Genomic DNA, 16,225 nt, shown 5'->3' with positions numbered 1-16,225 from the left:
GGAACTGCCAAATATGAGCATGCCTTTAATTCCATTGTATGGAGGATAAACCGACTGCCTGACAAAAACTCAGGTGAGTAGAGAGTACTGTGTCTGAGTGGATAAACTTAAAGAAAAGGTATATTTTGGGGGCTGGGGGACATAGGAGTTACACGGTACAGTGGATAAACCATTGTCCTTTTGGAAGGTTCAAAGGAGCATCAGTTGCATGAAATGGCTGGTTGTCTTACTCACCCTAACAGTGATTTAATGTGACTCACAAAGAAACACTGTTTTTGACAAAACCATTTTGGTGTAGCCACATGCAAATATGCCTTCCAACCATGATTTTGTCAGTGCATTCTGGGACTCTTGCCTAAGCTTTCCTATAATGCACTACACTGTTTCTGAGAACAGGTACTTTTTGGGTAACTTCCAAATGTAAGGCACTGTATTGTGTGATATCAGGGGGACTAGCTGAATCACTGTAGCTCCAGCCCTTGAGACTTCCTATCCATAATGTTGTAAATTGCACTGGTTCAGCAAGACCTGAGACAAAGATCTCACTGCATTTGTTGCAGCCAGAGTTCATACACGTACGAGGTATGGTGGTTGTTTGTGGACATAGGGCACTGTGTAGACATTACAAGCTAAAAGTATTCAATGCAACAACTTGTGGCTACATCTTTCAACTAGTGTGGACAGGGACTAAGACCTGATTAAACATTTAAAGGGACACTGTCAAGGTAAATCATATAACTTAAAAATCTGTCCTGCCCTGTATTTTTATAGTTATACCTTTAATTATTAACATTCAAGTAATCTGTGAAATCTAATTTACTTTTTACCACCATTACCATTTGTTCACTTTCTGCCCTTCACCCAGTTTGGGCAATGAAATCTGACCAATCTAGTTCACTTTCTGTTTATAGTAAATTACCTTTTCTGGTTCCCATGCCCTTGGCTAATGCAGTTCTATGCATAAATGCTGTTTAAAACACTGACTTGTTCCTGTACCTGCCTCACTGGGCAGGTTTCTGCCTGTACTTTTTCCCTACAAGAAAAGGTCAATGATGCTCCAGAGCTGGTCCTTTCTGAGAACATCTGTTCTCATTTGGCAGGAGGGAAGGAAAGCATTGAACTAGGTGCTTCTCACCTTTTGGATCACTTTTTAGCTCAATAAGGCCAACACCTTAGAGTACACCACAGAGTACAAACCTGGATAGACATCAGTCTGACAACAAATGAGGCTTGGAGAGTTTACTTTGGAGGAAAGACTAGAAGCAAAGAGTAGGGGGAATAAAAAGAAATATCAGGATGAAAGACGAATTTCATGTCAATAGCAGCATGCCTGGAAAAAGCCATACTGTCAGCCTGACCCTAAACACAAATAATTATGTGCTTGCTAGGAAAATCCCACTGTGCCGCCTGCATGACCCCTCAGGTCAGGTGATGAAATTCAGTGACAATTATTCTTCTCTGGCGCCATCCATCTGAGGATCTCTGTGCTTTACAGACATTGCAGTGGGGAAAACTGAAGCCCACAGAGATTAAGCATATGTCTGCGCTTCAAGATGGAAGGTGCAATTTCCAGCTCCAGGTGACATACCCCTGCTAGCTCTGATCAAGCTAGCATGCTAAAAATAGAGTGTAGCCCTGGCAGCAGGAGGGGCAAGTACATAAACATCCAAGTTGTTAGGCAAGTACTCAGGGCTGCTATCTCTCACACCACTACAACTATGCTCTATTTTTAGTGCACTAGCTCAGTCATTAGCCCAGGTATGTGTCCTTGAGCTGGAATTTACACCTCCAGCTCAAAGTGTAGACATAACCTTAAATGACTTGTCTAAATTCACACAGCATGTCATTAGCAGAATTGCTCACAGATTCCAGAATTCTTGACTCTTTTGCCTGCTCAAGCCATTAGCGATGCTCTCTAACCCACTTTCTTTCACCTTATGTGAAATGTTAACCCAAGTCTCCAGTTTTGTCCTTGTCTCTGTCTGTGACCTTACATCTGCCTCCCAGAAGGGGAGGATGAAGCTGAGATGCAGTCCCTGCTGTTGGAGAGTCTTCCCACACAGTACTGAGCAGTAGCGACACATGGGTGCTAACTGACTGTCTGATACACCTGGGAGGAAGAGAGGTGCCCTGGCTGCAGACAGCCCCTCCTGTCAGGTCACAGTGTGATTTGAGGGAAAGGAAAGGAGAGCAAGCATTATGACATGGCCACTATATCTGTGGGAGGTGGTGTGGGAGGGAATCCTAGAGTATTGGTGGAGGCAGGCCTAATATAGTTTGAATCCATCCCTGCCTCTCAGGGGCTATTTATATTTCTTGACAGCACTTATCCCATGCCTCTAGATGCTCAGAATATACAACAAATTTTAAAAAAATACACAGCTGCCTGAATGAAGCCACCCACAATAGTCACCCAAAATGTAATAATAGAGACCCACACATCTAGCCACCCACAAACTTCAGCCCTTATCAAAGGGTGGGCTTTGCTGCATGCCCTGAATGTTGACAAATCCAAGCTCCGGTAAACCAAAAAGGGAGGGCAAATTCCACTTTCAAGGACCCCCTGGAAAATACTGTGCAGCAGCCCCCTCCAGTTTAAATTAAGGGGGATCTAGCTGCCTGTCCTTAGTGACTGCCACTGAAGGTGGTATTGGGGGGAGAGAGTGGTGGGTCGCTCAGGTAACCAAGTCCTAAACCATTTAAGCCAGTGCTCACTTGCAGATCATAAAATCCAAGCACCAGTCTCTAAGAATTATTTCTGTAGCTTCACTGCCTTATCCTGACTTCTTGTCTTTGTGGTTCCTGATATGAACAGGCCCTATGCTCTCCAGCTTTACAACCTGCCACCAGGGCCATCTGCGAAAGTGTCTGGGCCATTTGCTTGTGGCTACAAATTCAAAAGCATATGACTGAATCAATCCATGTATTTAGCCTGTGTTTTTCTCTTGGAGGCAACTAATGGCAGGATTCCACAGAGTATGTTGCTGAGCTTCTTCCCAGAACAGTTTGGTAAACTCTATTGCTCTTCTCTGATTCACAATGAACATGTTGACACTGGCTGATAAAGGAAGCCTGTTTATAGGCCCCGTGGAGCCTCAGTCACAACTGGATGTGATCCAGTACAAGAGAACTAGCATGTGTTTTTACCCTCTAAGCAGTGGAACAAAAGAATGTTAAGAAAATATCCATACAGAGGCTTCATGATAGTGGGGGAAAAGCTGTACAAACAAAACAGAGGTGTGACCCAAACCGGAATCTTGGATCTAGATATCCTGAACTGTGGAGCAATTTGGCTATGGATCCAGTCCCAAGCATGCTGGCTGGCCCTACCTGTAAAGTGGGCCAAATTAAAACCCTAGATCTCACCACCTCTGAACTTCGGAGACAGTTGAACCAGGTCCCTTCCAAACATGGCAGCTCAAGCCCATTTCTGAAACACAGATAATTTTCAACATGGACTTTATTGTGAGGAGTGAGTCATTGAAAGTGAGAATGAGGTGTTTGTTCCTCAGGGAGGCAGGAAGCCAAGAAGAGGATGAATCTGTCTGATGTCTTCTCGGTTTTACTACAAACTTTATCCATCTTTCAGACTGAGGGGTCTGATTGGGTGTGGCGGGGGAAATAAAAGTATAATGTTATATTTTGTGACCCCTGGTCAATTAATGACTGCATGGGTTCCATGTATGTCATTATAACTTTGTGTATTTTTTGCATTCACAGACATTTCACTTAGTTAACATAAGTGCCAGACATTTGAGTGGGCACCAACAGTAAATGTTTCAGTTATGTGCACAGTGAAATCTGCATGTACTGTTACTTGTTACTACTACTAGAATTGATTAAATAGTTTAAAAATAAATGACACCTTCCCCACATGATTTATGGCTCAGTTCAGTTGTGCAGAGTTCAACTGACTACAGTTCATGGGGTCATGTTATGTGTAAACCATATTTAGGCTAATTTATGGACTGATTCTGCTGTCTTTGAAGTCAATGGGAGTTTTACCATTGACTTTGGTGGGAGCTGGCTGAGGCTCTTAGATTGCAAGTTTTTCACAGCAGACCATGTTTGTTTTGTCTCAAGTGCATCAGTGGCACTCTATAAACAATCAGAAACAGTAAGTTCAAACAAATAAACATTAGGTTTGTTGTGTTAGTTAAAGGCCTTGCTTATTTGTCCTGTGTTGTCAGACAAGTAGATTCAATGTTTAGTTTCATTCTCATGATGCTATGCAGTGTCCAAGGTGTTTTTTGTATTATACGTGGGGCTAGTTGCACCACCTATCATTTAGGTTGCTTGACATTTCCTATTACAAGACCCTGTTTTGACAAACTTTAACTGTTTGGGCTTAAATTTTTACGTGCCAGGCATCTTCCTCTGGCTTTTTTTTAAACTTCAGCCAGAGAGGAATCAGAGAAGGAGGCTAGGGACACATCCATTGTTTAGCCCATTTTACAAAATTCTTGATATCTTTCTTCTGAAATGCTCTAGTGACCCCATGCTTTGAAGCAGGGATTTCAAAGTTGGCAAGGGGTGGTCTTTGTGTCAGGGATGTGCCATTTACTGTTCACATGAAAATCCACCAAAATTTGGCCAACTTATAAACCTTTGAAAAGTTGCATGCTCAATAGAGATTTGTTAGAGTTTAACAGCAAAAATCTCTGACGAGCCCATCCTCACTGAGCATGCTCGAGCCTCTTACAGCTGTTAGTGCATAACAGACAGTCAGAGAACAATAAAATGTGTTCCTTTCTCTTAGTTCCAGTGCCTGGGCCCACCCCAGCCTGGAGCAGCCATTGCATGGAAAGTGCTTCTGAGCCTGGTAGTCCTGGGCTAAAGAATGCTCAGTGGCTCTGTTTCAGTCCAAATAATTAAAGTTTGTCAAAGTTATAAGCAACTGAAAATAGGGTCTTATAATGGGAAATGTTGGGCAACTTTAATAAGCAGTGCTCCCAGCCTTGCCTGTAACTGGTGGAACTGTCTTTCCCAGGAGGTATTATTGGCTCTTGACAGCATTTAATGTGCATGCTCATAGCTCTACTGCAGCTTAGGAAATGCCCACTTTGATAGGCAGCCAAGATCTATTTTTAAACACAGGATCAGGAGCCAGGAATTCCTGACTTCGTGTCCCAGTTCTGACACTGTAATTTTCTCTGTGGCCTTTGGCAAGTCACAGGTCTGCATTGGAGTTGGTACACAGCCATACTCTTCCCCAAGCCCCACACTCCAAGGTAGCTCCACAATGGATTGTGCCTCAAGGAGTTTCCTTGAGTCCAGGGGTAATGTACCTATTACACCATTCCTCCAGATGGTTCAGCATGCTCTGCTTTCTCTGGCCGGACAGTTCCACTGGCCATTGGAGGTGTGGATATAATGCTGCCCCCTATCCATGTTAGTCCCCCTTTCTGGGGTGTTTCTGTTGACAGAGGTTCTAGGAGAATACAGTCTCTGTGCTTAAAGGAGACTGTAATTGTATCCAGCCATGACATATACAATGTTGGGAAAGATTCCTTGTGCTCCCTCCCCTTGTGCATCCATGCTGTAGTCAGACACAGTTTGGTCCTTAACCTCTCTGTGTTTGTTTCCTGCACCCAAAACAGGGGAATACTTCCTTACCTCACAGTGGTGGTCTGCAGATTAAATATAGATATTGGGTACAATTTTCAAAGCATTAAGTCCTGTTTTCAAAAGTCAATGGGACTTAGCCTCATGACAAAAGGCCCAGATTTTGAAATGTATTTAAAATGTATTTACATATGATTTTTATTAAGTAAAATGGTACTTAGGGTATGTGTCTACACTGCAATAGGGAGGTGTGTTTGCAGCCAGTGTAGACATACCTGAGCTAGTTTGTCAAAGATAGCTCGAGTAACAATAGCAGTGAAGCCGTGGCAGCACCAGCACTTGAGTATGTACTCAGGGTCCCAGGCAGGCGGGGCTATCTCATGCAGCCGGTCATGCTGCCATAGCTTCACTGCTACTGTTACTCGAGCTAGCTGTGACCTATCTGGATCAGAGCTAGTTTGGCTATGTCTATGTGATGGGTTGGATCACAGAAACCCCCTTGGGGCTGCCAGCTGATGTGCCAAGACTACTTCTGCCCCTGCTTTCCCAGCCCTCCCAGCTTGGGACTTCAGTGCCCTGTTTGGTTTGAGCCAGACCCGCTAGCCTGCTGCAAACCTAGACCCAGATCTGAACCACATCCCCTAACAGCTGTAGGCTTAAACTGAAAGCAGCATAAGAATTGTTCCTGTCTTTAACACTCAGATGCTCAGCTCCCAATGGGGTCCAAACCCCAAGTAAATCCGTTTTACCCTGTATAAAGCTTATACAGGGTAAACTCATAAATTGTTCGCCCTCTATAGCACTATAGAGAGGTATGCACAGCCGTTTCCCCCCCCCCCCCAGGCATTAATACATACTCTGGGTTAATTAATAAGTAAAAAGTGATTTTATTAAATACAGAAAGTAGGATTTAAGTGGTTCCAAGTAGAAACAGACAGAACAAAGTGAATTACCAAGCAAATTAAAATAGAACACACAAGGCTATGTCTAATACAGTAAGAAAACTGAATACAGATAAAACCTCACCCTCAGAGGAGTTCCAGTAAGCTTCCTTTTACAGACTAGTCTCCTTCTAGTCTGGGTCCAGCAATCACTTACACTGCTGTAGTTACTGTCCTTTGTTCCAGTTTCTTTCAGGTATCTTTGGGGGTGGAGAGGCTATCTCTTGAGCCACCTGAAGACAAAATAGAGGGGTCTCCCACGGGCTTAAATAGACTTTCTCTTGTGGGTGAAGACCCCCCTCCTCTCTCCTATGCAAAGTCCAGCTCCAAGATGGAGTTTTGGAGTCACATGGGCAAGTCACATCTCCATGCATGACTCAGAACTTACAGGTAGCAGCCATGGTTCATATGCTACCTTGAACGTCCTCATGTAGACTTCTATGTGGATTGGAGCCTTCCAAGATCCATTGTCTGTTAAGTGCTTCTTGATTGGGCACTTAATTTGCACATTCCTTTCTCAAGAAGCTGACCAAATGCTTTACTAAGGCTGCTTAAAAATCAGGCAAGTACACAGCCAATATTCATAACCTCGAATACAAAAATGATACATGCATACAAATAGGATGAGTAGATTCAGTAGATCATAACCTTTACAGAGATATGTTACATGGCATATGTAGCATAAAACATATTCCAGTGATGTCATATATACATTCATAAGCATATTTCCATAAAGCCTTATGGGGTGCAATGTCACAGTCTACACTAGCTACAGTCACATCTGTGGATTGCAATGTCGACATGCCCATAGGCTACATCTACACTGCAGCTGGGAGGTGTAGTTCCCCTCTCAGGTAGATGTATATGCACTACTCTGCTCAAGCTAGTGCACTAAAAGTAGCAACGTGGCCATGGCGGTTCAGGCAGCAGCATGGGCTCACCGTCCAAGTACATACCTGGGATCTTGGACAGGGTGGTACTTAGGCAGTAAGCCCAAGCTGCCACAACTACACTGCTATTTTTAGCACACTAACACAAGCACGGCTCTCCGATCCATCCAACTGAAAATGGGAACACCAATGCATTCTGAAGAGCCTGTTTGTGCAGTATTTACTCTACATTTATACAGTCCTTAGCACAATGGTACCCCAACCTCGCTGAAGCCTGTAGCCAGCAATATACAATATTTGTTATTATTAATAATAATAATAATATTTCTAGCCTGACCAGAAGCAGCATTGACCTTAAACTTCATTAGGAAGCCTTTGTGCATGATTTGAATAGTGTTTGTGCAGTGCTTTGAAAATACCAAGTGCTCTGCTGATGAAATTCACCCCTGTGAAGAGCACTTGCACAAGGCCTATAAATCCCATTTAAGCTCTATTTTGAGGGCTGAAGTGGGACTCAGAGGTGCTTAGGCGTTGTCTAGTGCTGGCTCTCTGCACAGGGGTGAATTTCACCCTTTCAGTGCTAAGAGTTAGTACTATCTTTGAAGATACCTGCTTTGCTTTGCAGGCTCAGGGGGCTGGATATTTTGGAATAAACTCTGGGTGTGCTCATTGTTTGGGTACTGCTGGTCTTCCAGGGCCCAATTGTGCAAGCCCATCACGTATGGTACTCCCATTCTGCTCCATGTGGAGGGCTTACAGGCTTCTTTCCACTCTTACTTCCCAAACCCAACCTCCTGCATTCCTTTTTAGCTTTTCAGTGTGCATCTTGCTGACTTGTATAAAAGGCAAATGCTCCCATAGCGATTGCAAAATGGATGGTCAGAAATTAAATATCATCATGCACAACCAGATGGCCAGAGCCTTGTTGTGTCATGCACGGATTTGTTTTACTTAGACAAAATGTAAGGATAATAAGCATGCATAGGATTGATCTAACACCCTTCAGCCAAGGTTCTCAAAGTGCTTTTGAAAGATACTATCCTCATTTTGCAGATGGAAAAATTGAGGCACGAAGAGGTTAAGTGACTTGCCCAAGGTCACAGTGAGTTGATGACAGCCAGGAATAGAACCCATATGTCCTGATGGTCAGCCTGTGCTCTAATGACTAGAGCACACAGCTTTCCAACAGGGCAAAGGGGACAAAAAACAAAACATAATGCTCACAGATCACTGCAATTTTAAACTATCACTTACATTGCCCTTTTTAAGGAGTGAGTATTGTGTATGGGGATGGAATAATGAACTAGAAGTTGGAATTCCTGGGTTCTGTTCCTAGCTTTGCCATTCACTTGCTGTGTGACCTTAAAGAAATCATTTAATTTTTTTTATTTTATTTTCCTATCTATAAAATGGTTATAATACCTAGCTGAAAGTGTGATGTGATCCTCAGATGAAAGACATCATTGGACTGTGTACTGCAAGATCCTGCCTTTGGCTGTGCCCAATACCTGATGCGTCAGAGGAAGTAAAAAACTGCCTTCAGTACACCAGTGCTGTACATGGAAATAGGTTGGAGAATTCCTTCCTGATCCCTGTGGTGACTGGTTTATACCCAGAATTCTCATTCACTGAAGCCAGTCTAGAATGATCAACTATCATCCCTGCAGCTTGTTTACTTTAGTCATCTCTGGAAGCTCCAGCTGCACTGTAGCTATTATGACCTCATAACTTACTCTAGCAGATTCTCTGTTTACTCCTGTTTTAAGATGCTTCTTTGTAGGTGTTGCCCTCGTTGATCCTCACAACAGTTTTAAGTTTCATTTTCTCTATTCCCAGCTTCCGGCCATCCCCACTGCTTCTTTTGCCATCTGGAGCTTGGCTCTGACCAGGAAGTGCCTTCCAGTTTCGTCCGCTATGTGGACGTGGAGTTTGACATGCCCACCACTTCGGCGTCCAAAGCCACTGTTCGGTCCATTTCTGTAGAGGACAAGACTGATGTCAGGAAATGGGTTAACTATTCAGCACACTATAGTTACAAGGTAAAGTGAGCAGCTGGCAGTCACTGCGGCTAGCATAGCTATTGCATGATTCATTTTTCTTTAGATATATTTAATGCTGGTGAAAGAGATGATTTATCAAGGTGACACAGAGTCAGAGATGGGAGCAGAACTCTTGACTCCCGGCCCTGTGCTTAGACAACCCTAACTCATCGCACTTTGAATTCCTGTATCCATCACTGCCAAACAAGTAACTGTTGAGCGACACGGGGTTTCTTCATGCTTTTCTGTAGGAGTAGTACACACCTTTCTTTCTAGCTTCAGCAATTTTGCAGGTATTCTCTTCAAAAGTAAATATTTCAGTACTTTTAAATTGTGATGGGCTAATTTCTGAGCTGGCATAAATCAGCATAGCTCTACTTGTTTCAGTGGGACTACACCAGTTTGCACCAGCTAAAGATGTAGGGTAAAATCTTCAAAAATGCCTAAGTCCTGTTTTAGAAATGACTTTCAATGAGACTTAGGCTCCTAAAGGCCAGATTTTTGAAGGTACTTTGGCACCTAAGTATAGTTGATCAGGAATTTCTCAACACTTCATTATTTCTTTTCTTTGGCTGGGGGGGGAACGGGGCAGATTTGTCAAAACCACAACTTTTTGTAGAAACGTACCAGTTTTGACACATCTTTCGTCTGGAAGTTTTCATGGGTCCAGGATGGAATTTCTGGTCAAAACTAGGAGAGATTCCAGAATTGAACCTAGGTTTTCCACATCCCAGGCAACTGCTATACCACTGACCTATAGAGACAGAATCTGTTTGTCTTTGTTTCAAAGTAGGGAGGGACTAGAGCTTCCCAGTTAAATGGCTGTAAGACTTTTTGTTATGGGCAAAACAACATATTTTTCTATAACCTTGTTTTCAGAAATGAAAAAAAATTAACCATTTTTGCTGAAATTTTCTAAAACAAATTCAGCCTGAGGCAGATACTTGGCATGTAAAATTTCAGACAAAATGGTTACATTTAGGCAAAGTTTCAAGCAGCGGAAAATAGAGTTCTATAATGGAAAATGTTGGACAACCTTAACTAAGGTGGTGCTACCAGCTCTGCCTGTAATAAGCCAAGACGGAGTAGAAAGCTACTGGTCTCTATCATCACTCCTTCTGAGAACCTAAGGGAATGGACAGCTAGAGTCTTGAGCATCCAGGACTTTACTGTTGTTTTACATCATTTTGCTGGTGCCCAGATACTACAGTGTTTGGTAAATCAAAAATACTTAGAGAGTAGGCGGTGGTGTGCCACAGAATTAGGTTTTCAAACATGTTTTAAAAGGGCTTTTTTCTCCCAAGGGTGTTCAGCCTAGCATGACTTTATTTATGACTAGACAGAGATTGAGTGTTTATACACAGATGGATCTGAATTGTTTTTATTTTACTCTTGAATGTTTTTAATGTGTTAAGATGTATATGTTTCATTGGTGCTATTTAGAAATACAGTTACTAATTAGCAGTTATTAATTAACAATATCAGATATGATCAAAACAAGAATCTCTAATCTAAACCCCTTTGAATTTCAGGGTGGCTTGGCTTCAGATTTTATGATCAAAGTCAGCTTCTGCAATTTTAGATGATGGGTTTGGATCTAAAACCAGAAGGGGGATGATACCAGTATCAGTTTGACTGTATTCAGAGTCACTCACGGACAGTTCTTTTCATGACATTTTGATCCCAAGTTGTGAAAAATGTTACAAAATTGCTGTCAGTTTGGATGAAATGACTGAGATCTGCTCAAAAGATTAAAGCATTGTTTAATCTCTAAACTCTAGCCCTCATGTGACCTCAAACCTGAAATTGAAAACCCTGTACTAAACCTAATCCAGATCCAGAGTCCCTTCCTCATCCCATATCTAATTATAACCTGTGAGAGCAAGTAATTTCCCAGCCTCTGCGATAATCCAAAAGTTTGTGTCCCGAGGAGAACATAAAATCAGAAGCTGGTTAGAGCTTCTTGTTCTTTTCCTTCCTTTTTCAATACAGATGTTCCCCCTGTTTTTTTTTTCTTGTCAGGTGGAAATAGAACAAAAAAAGAACTTGAATCTTGATCTGAAGGGAGCAGAAATTGAAAATGCCAGGGAATGTGCCGTGCAGTGAAGGAAGACTTGTCTGCAAGACCCGTGGGAGGAGCAGTAATGTCAACAGATCCAGCTGAAGAGAACTGCAACACCTAGCTTCAGGTGTAAGAAGTACAAAGCAGTACTTTTTTAAAAAATGCTCTTCAGTGTGACTGTGTCTTGAGTTTTCTGGCTCATTATGATCTGTATTTTGGCAGGAGGTTCGTTGACGGTTTGTTTAGAAGACCTTAGGGATTTGCTGGAACATTTTAAATTCATCCAGTGTATTGATAGAAAGACTTACACTACATTCAAGCCTGCCTTCCTTTCTGCTTCTTCACCATTTACCTTTATGCACTGAAGTATGTTATGTCGACAACTGCAGCCAAAACAAAAAGCAATCCTGACCTCGCTTACAGTCCTCTCCTATCATTTGAATGTTTTCTTGTAAGCTGGTGGTTTGGTCATCAGCAGAGCCTTTCCTTGTGATCTGCAAAATAAAACCTTTTGAGAGCTAAGCATTGGGGGAACTGGGGAGCAGCAAGGGGAAAAGTGGTGCGTGAAAAGGTCTTTCTTCTATGAAATAGTCTACAGAGTAAAAATTTCCCTGCATCCAGAACATAGTGAATGCCAAGGAAATGGGTGGGTGAGATTCTGTAGCCTGCCTTGTGCAGGAAGTCAGACTAGATGATCATAATGGTCCTTTCTGACCATGAATCTATGAAATAAACAACAAATAATATAGCTGATTATCTGACTCTTCCCAGTCACCTTTTCTTCTCTCATCTTCTAAACCAGAACACTAAAGTAATGCACATTTTAATAGGATCTTGACTAGTCATGAGAAAAATTAATTTGTTTTTAAGGTTTTCACTTGCTGGTCAGGTTTATGCCATTAGCTTGACTGAACATGTGATAGCTGCTTGTAATAGAAAGTGTGCAGTGTATAGCAGGGATAGAGAAGGAGCATTACTGAGATTAGATCATTCCTGCCTAGAAAGATATCTGAGGGAAATAGATTTTATTTTAACATTTTCCTGAATGGTTAAGTAGACTGATTACTGGTTCATGTTGTTTGGACAGGAGGATCTTATGTTCAGGATACTTTGGAAGGCATTATAAGAAGTAAATGCTGTGTGTTCCTGTCCTTGCAATACAATGTTGCTTTCAGGTTCCATCCTAACAGTACTTCTTATTCCAAGAAAGCCTACAGTGTAACAAATGTGTGTACTGTAGACACAATTATCTTTTAAATCACACACTAACTGGGACTAAAAACCTCTAAAAACACTTCTATCACAGTGAACTAAAGAAACCTCCTCTTAGCTGAAAGTGGTAGCAAGTCCCCCCCTTATCTTTTTCCTAGACTAGACTGTATAAGGCAAAATCACTCACTCAATACACATTGCAGTTGAGTTGTAAAATGTTTACAATACCTAATTTTTACAGTTGTGTATCTGACCTGTTTGCTCCCCTGCCCAAAAGTAATAGTTTTTGATAAAAGAATTGTAATTTGTTAAGCCATTTATCTTTTTAAAGGGATACTGTTGACTTAAATATACATTTTAAAAAATCCTTATGGTATTATTAACAACATGCTAATTCATTAAAACAGAGAGACTTTTAAAATTCTAAATTTATTTTTCATTATTTGTGTGTTTTTTACATATTGCATTTCACTCCGTGTGGGTCATGACAAATAGACTTTCATTTTGGTTCCTGGTTACTTTCACTGTGATTTCCATGAACAGTGTTGCTGTGTTCAGGTTCCAAATGCCACACCGGATTATTTACATTTGGACTAAAAATTGTTTTAATTAAAATTTTTAAAAAATCATGAGACCCCTTTTAAGGCCCTCTTTTTATATGCACCTAAATTTTAAGCCTACAGTAATCTGATGATGTCCTTTTAAATCAAAATTAAAAAGAAAGGCTCATCTTTTTCTTTAGGCAGCAATAAGGCTACAGCATCTATGGCAAAAGCACATTTCTAAAAAATAATTCAGGGCCCAATCCTTCAAAGACTTATTACTGGGCACGGAGCTTTCAACTGCAGGTCGTCCTCATGAAGCCCAAGGGACAGCTCCAAGCACTTCATTTCATAGTAAGTATTTGCAGAATCTATCTGTAAATGGGAACACTCATACCCACCTTTGTAAAGCATTTTGGGAGCTGTGGATAAAAAGCACTGTTGAAGTGCTAAGTATTTATGACATAGGGTTGCATAAAGTTAGAGAGTTGTGCCTGAAACATCCAAACAGCCCCTGACTCTGGGGTGAAGAAAGATTCAAAATCTGAACCCAGATCCAAATTTCTTGATTGACCCTTTACAATGGGCTGGCTAGGAACTTGAATTTGTGGCTCAGGTCCATCTCTGTATAAAATAAGAATTTCCTCCCACTGTTCCAAAAACTCAAAACAAACTGTTGTTCAAAAAAGTTTAGATAACTTTTGTTCCCCTTATTTTCTATTTTCACTGTTGCCTCTAGAACACCAGTTTCTGGTAGGGTGACCAGATGTCCCGATTTTATAGGGACAGTTCAGATATTCGGGGCTTTGTCTTATATAGGTGCCTATTACCCCATGCCCCCTGTCCTGATTTTTCATACTTGCTATCTAGTCATCCTAGTTTCTGATAAGGCACAAAAAGAGAAGTAACAAAATACAAGAAGTGAATGTGTTCTCAGGATGTTATTGAGGAACTATCAGAACGCTCATGTGAAAGAGGCTGTTCTTATTAAATTTCTAGCCCAGATTTGCAGACCCAAGACGTTTGGCTAGCTTAGATCAGTATATGAACTTTTGCATGCTTTTCCCAACCTCTGAAGATTTGGAAATGCATCCTAGTGACAGTTAAATATAAGAAATAATTAAGCAACAAGATTTGACATGCCTTAAACAGTGAGGGAACTCAAACACACTTCCCCTTCTCTATTTTATTTTAAGAAGTTTAACATGTATGGCAGTCCAGCCACAGGACAGATCCTTTCCAACAAACGGGATGATGGAGACTCAGAGGTTTCTGTGGTTGCTTCATTTCTGTCCCTCTTGCTCTCTCTTTTTAATTCAAAATACGTTAATGAAAATAACACTATGAGACTGATTCTGATCTCACTCATACCAGTATAACTCAGGAGTAGCTCCTCAGAAGCCAATTGGAGTTCAGTGGTTGAAATTGGGTGGTCTGTTCTTGAAAAACTATTTTAATCCCCTTTTGATTTCTGCAGAGCATCCTTGATACTTTTATATTTATGCAGTCGGATTTTCCAGAGTTCAGTACCAACTATCAAGGCCAGATTTTCAAAGCAACTTGCCTCCCTATTAGGCACCAGAATAAATGGCCAGATTTTCAAAAGAGCATTGGGTGCTGGACTTTTTTGAAAATCTGGCTATAAGTGTTGCAAATTGGGGGGGGCTTATAGATGGTGGGAACTCTTTAAAATCTAGCCCCATGCCTGAGGGTTGAGCACTTGAACATCTGGCCTTTAGTGCCTTCGGAGGGCTAAGCTGTCCTTGGGTGATGTGGCCAGTGTCAGCTTTCCTCAATGGCAGTCTGTCTTTCGATCTCATTCTTTCTGCTAGTGTGCAGTTATGCATGGACCATGTTCTCCATTTACATGGCACACAGCAGTAATTAGGATAAAGTACTGGTTGGGGGGGAATCAAAAATTTCATCAGACTTTTAGAACAGCAGAAAGGATTTAGAGGTTTGTATGATAGGAATAATTATTCCGCCTCTGGGAAGAGGTCCCTTTAAATGCCTTCCATTAGGTACACCCTTTGTGAGTGACACAGTCTCTGCCCTTTGAAGTGCTTATAGTTCTGGAGTGCAACATGCAAAAAAAGTGCCTTCAGTGCACCTGTACATTTATTTCCTGAAGCTATTTCCACTCTGACCCTCCTGTTTTCTTTTTCAGTTTCATTTTTGGAGAGTAGTGGTACTTGGGGTGCAGTGTGGTTGGTAACGGGTTTTTTTGGGAAAATCCACACCGCGTTTTAGAGAAACAGACAACATTTGATCAGAGTGATTGGACTAAAGTCTTCCCCTTAAAGCTAAACTCCTCTTACTGATACATATTATATTTAATAACTGTAGATATTTTGCTGATAAGAACAAAGAAAAAAAGGCAAATTCATCTGAAAAATACTCCAACAGATTGATGATACCTGCTGCATTTGAAAATTATTCAAGATTAAAATGATAATCCTCACTAAAGACTGGGGAAATTATAGGGCTCTTCACTGCATGCTGTCATCTGAGCAGTGCTGAGATATCATGTCATTGTGACATACATTATCTTCTGGCAGGGAGTTGCCTGGAATACCTACTTGACAAGACGGTCCAAGAGTTAGAGGAGCCACATGTCCTCTTGACTCACGAGCTGCCAAGAGTCCCTCCTGATTACCTCACTACTGATGAAAGGATCGATTTCATTGCAAAAGGTCCTGAAAGTGAAAGAAGGGGCACCAGAACCAGTAACATCCATCTCTGGAGCCCAATTACTCTGTCAGTCGCTTGCAGGAAACTCTCATTGATTTCAGTGGCACTTAGCATACAATGGCACTTGGCCCTGATGTGTTACCTTTATTCTGGGGGTTGGCAGATTTTAAAAGATGACACCGCCTAGGTCAGCTTTTACAGATTTAGCCTACATGGTTTTCATCAGTCTAGGAATTAACGGAAGTCACTGATCAGTTGTTGAAGAAATATACACCATCTGCTG

General features: G+C 41.6%; 1 protein-coding gene across 2 annotated transcripts in view; it reads left to right on the top strand.

Moving 5' to 3' along the window:
- STON2 (stonin 2) overlaps positions 1–15,830 on the top strand; it is a 114,367-nt gene extending 98,537 nt beyond the window's left edge. For both annotated transcript variants that reach the window (XM_074956069.1, XM_074956070.1), the window contains 3 exons: positions 1–73; positions 9,233–9,435; positions 11,458–15,830. The exon at positions 1–73 is cut by the window's left edge and continues 1,766 nt beyond it. In XM_074956069.1, the coding sequence (XP_074812170.1) occupies positions 1–73; positions 9,233–9,435; positions 11,458–11,541 (360 nt within the window). In that variant the 3' untranslated portion in view covers positions 11,542–15,830. The remainder of the gene's footprint in view (positions 74–9,232; positions 9,436–11,457) is intronic.
- The last annotated feature ends 395 nt before the right edge of the window (positions 15,831–16,225 follow it).

This window comes from Natator depressus, chromosome 6 (genome assembly GCF_965152275.1).
Source record: "Natator depressus isolate rNatDep1 chromosome 6, rNatDep2.hap1, whole genome shotgun sequence".
Lineage (NCBI taxonomy): Eukaryota > Metazoa > Chordata > Testudines > Cheloniidae > Natator > Natator depressus.
Note: the sequence above shows the minus strand (reverse complement) of the source record. Positions and strands in the feature narration are given on the sequence as shown.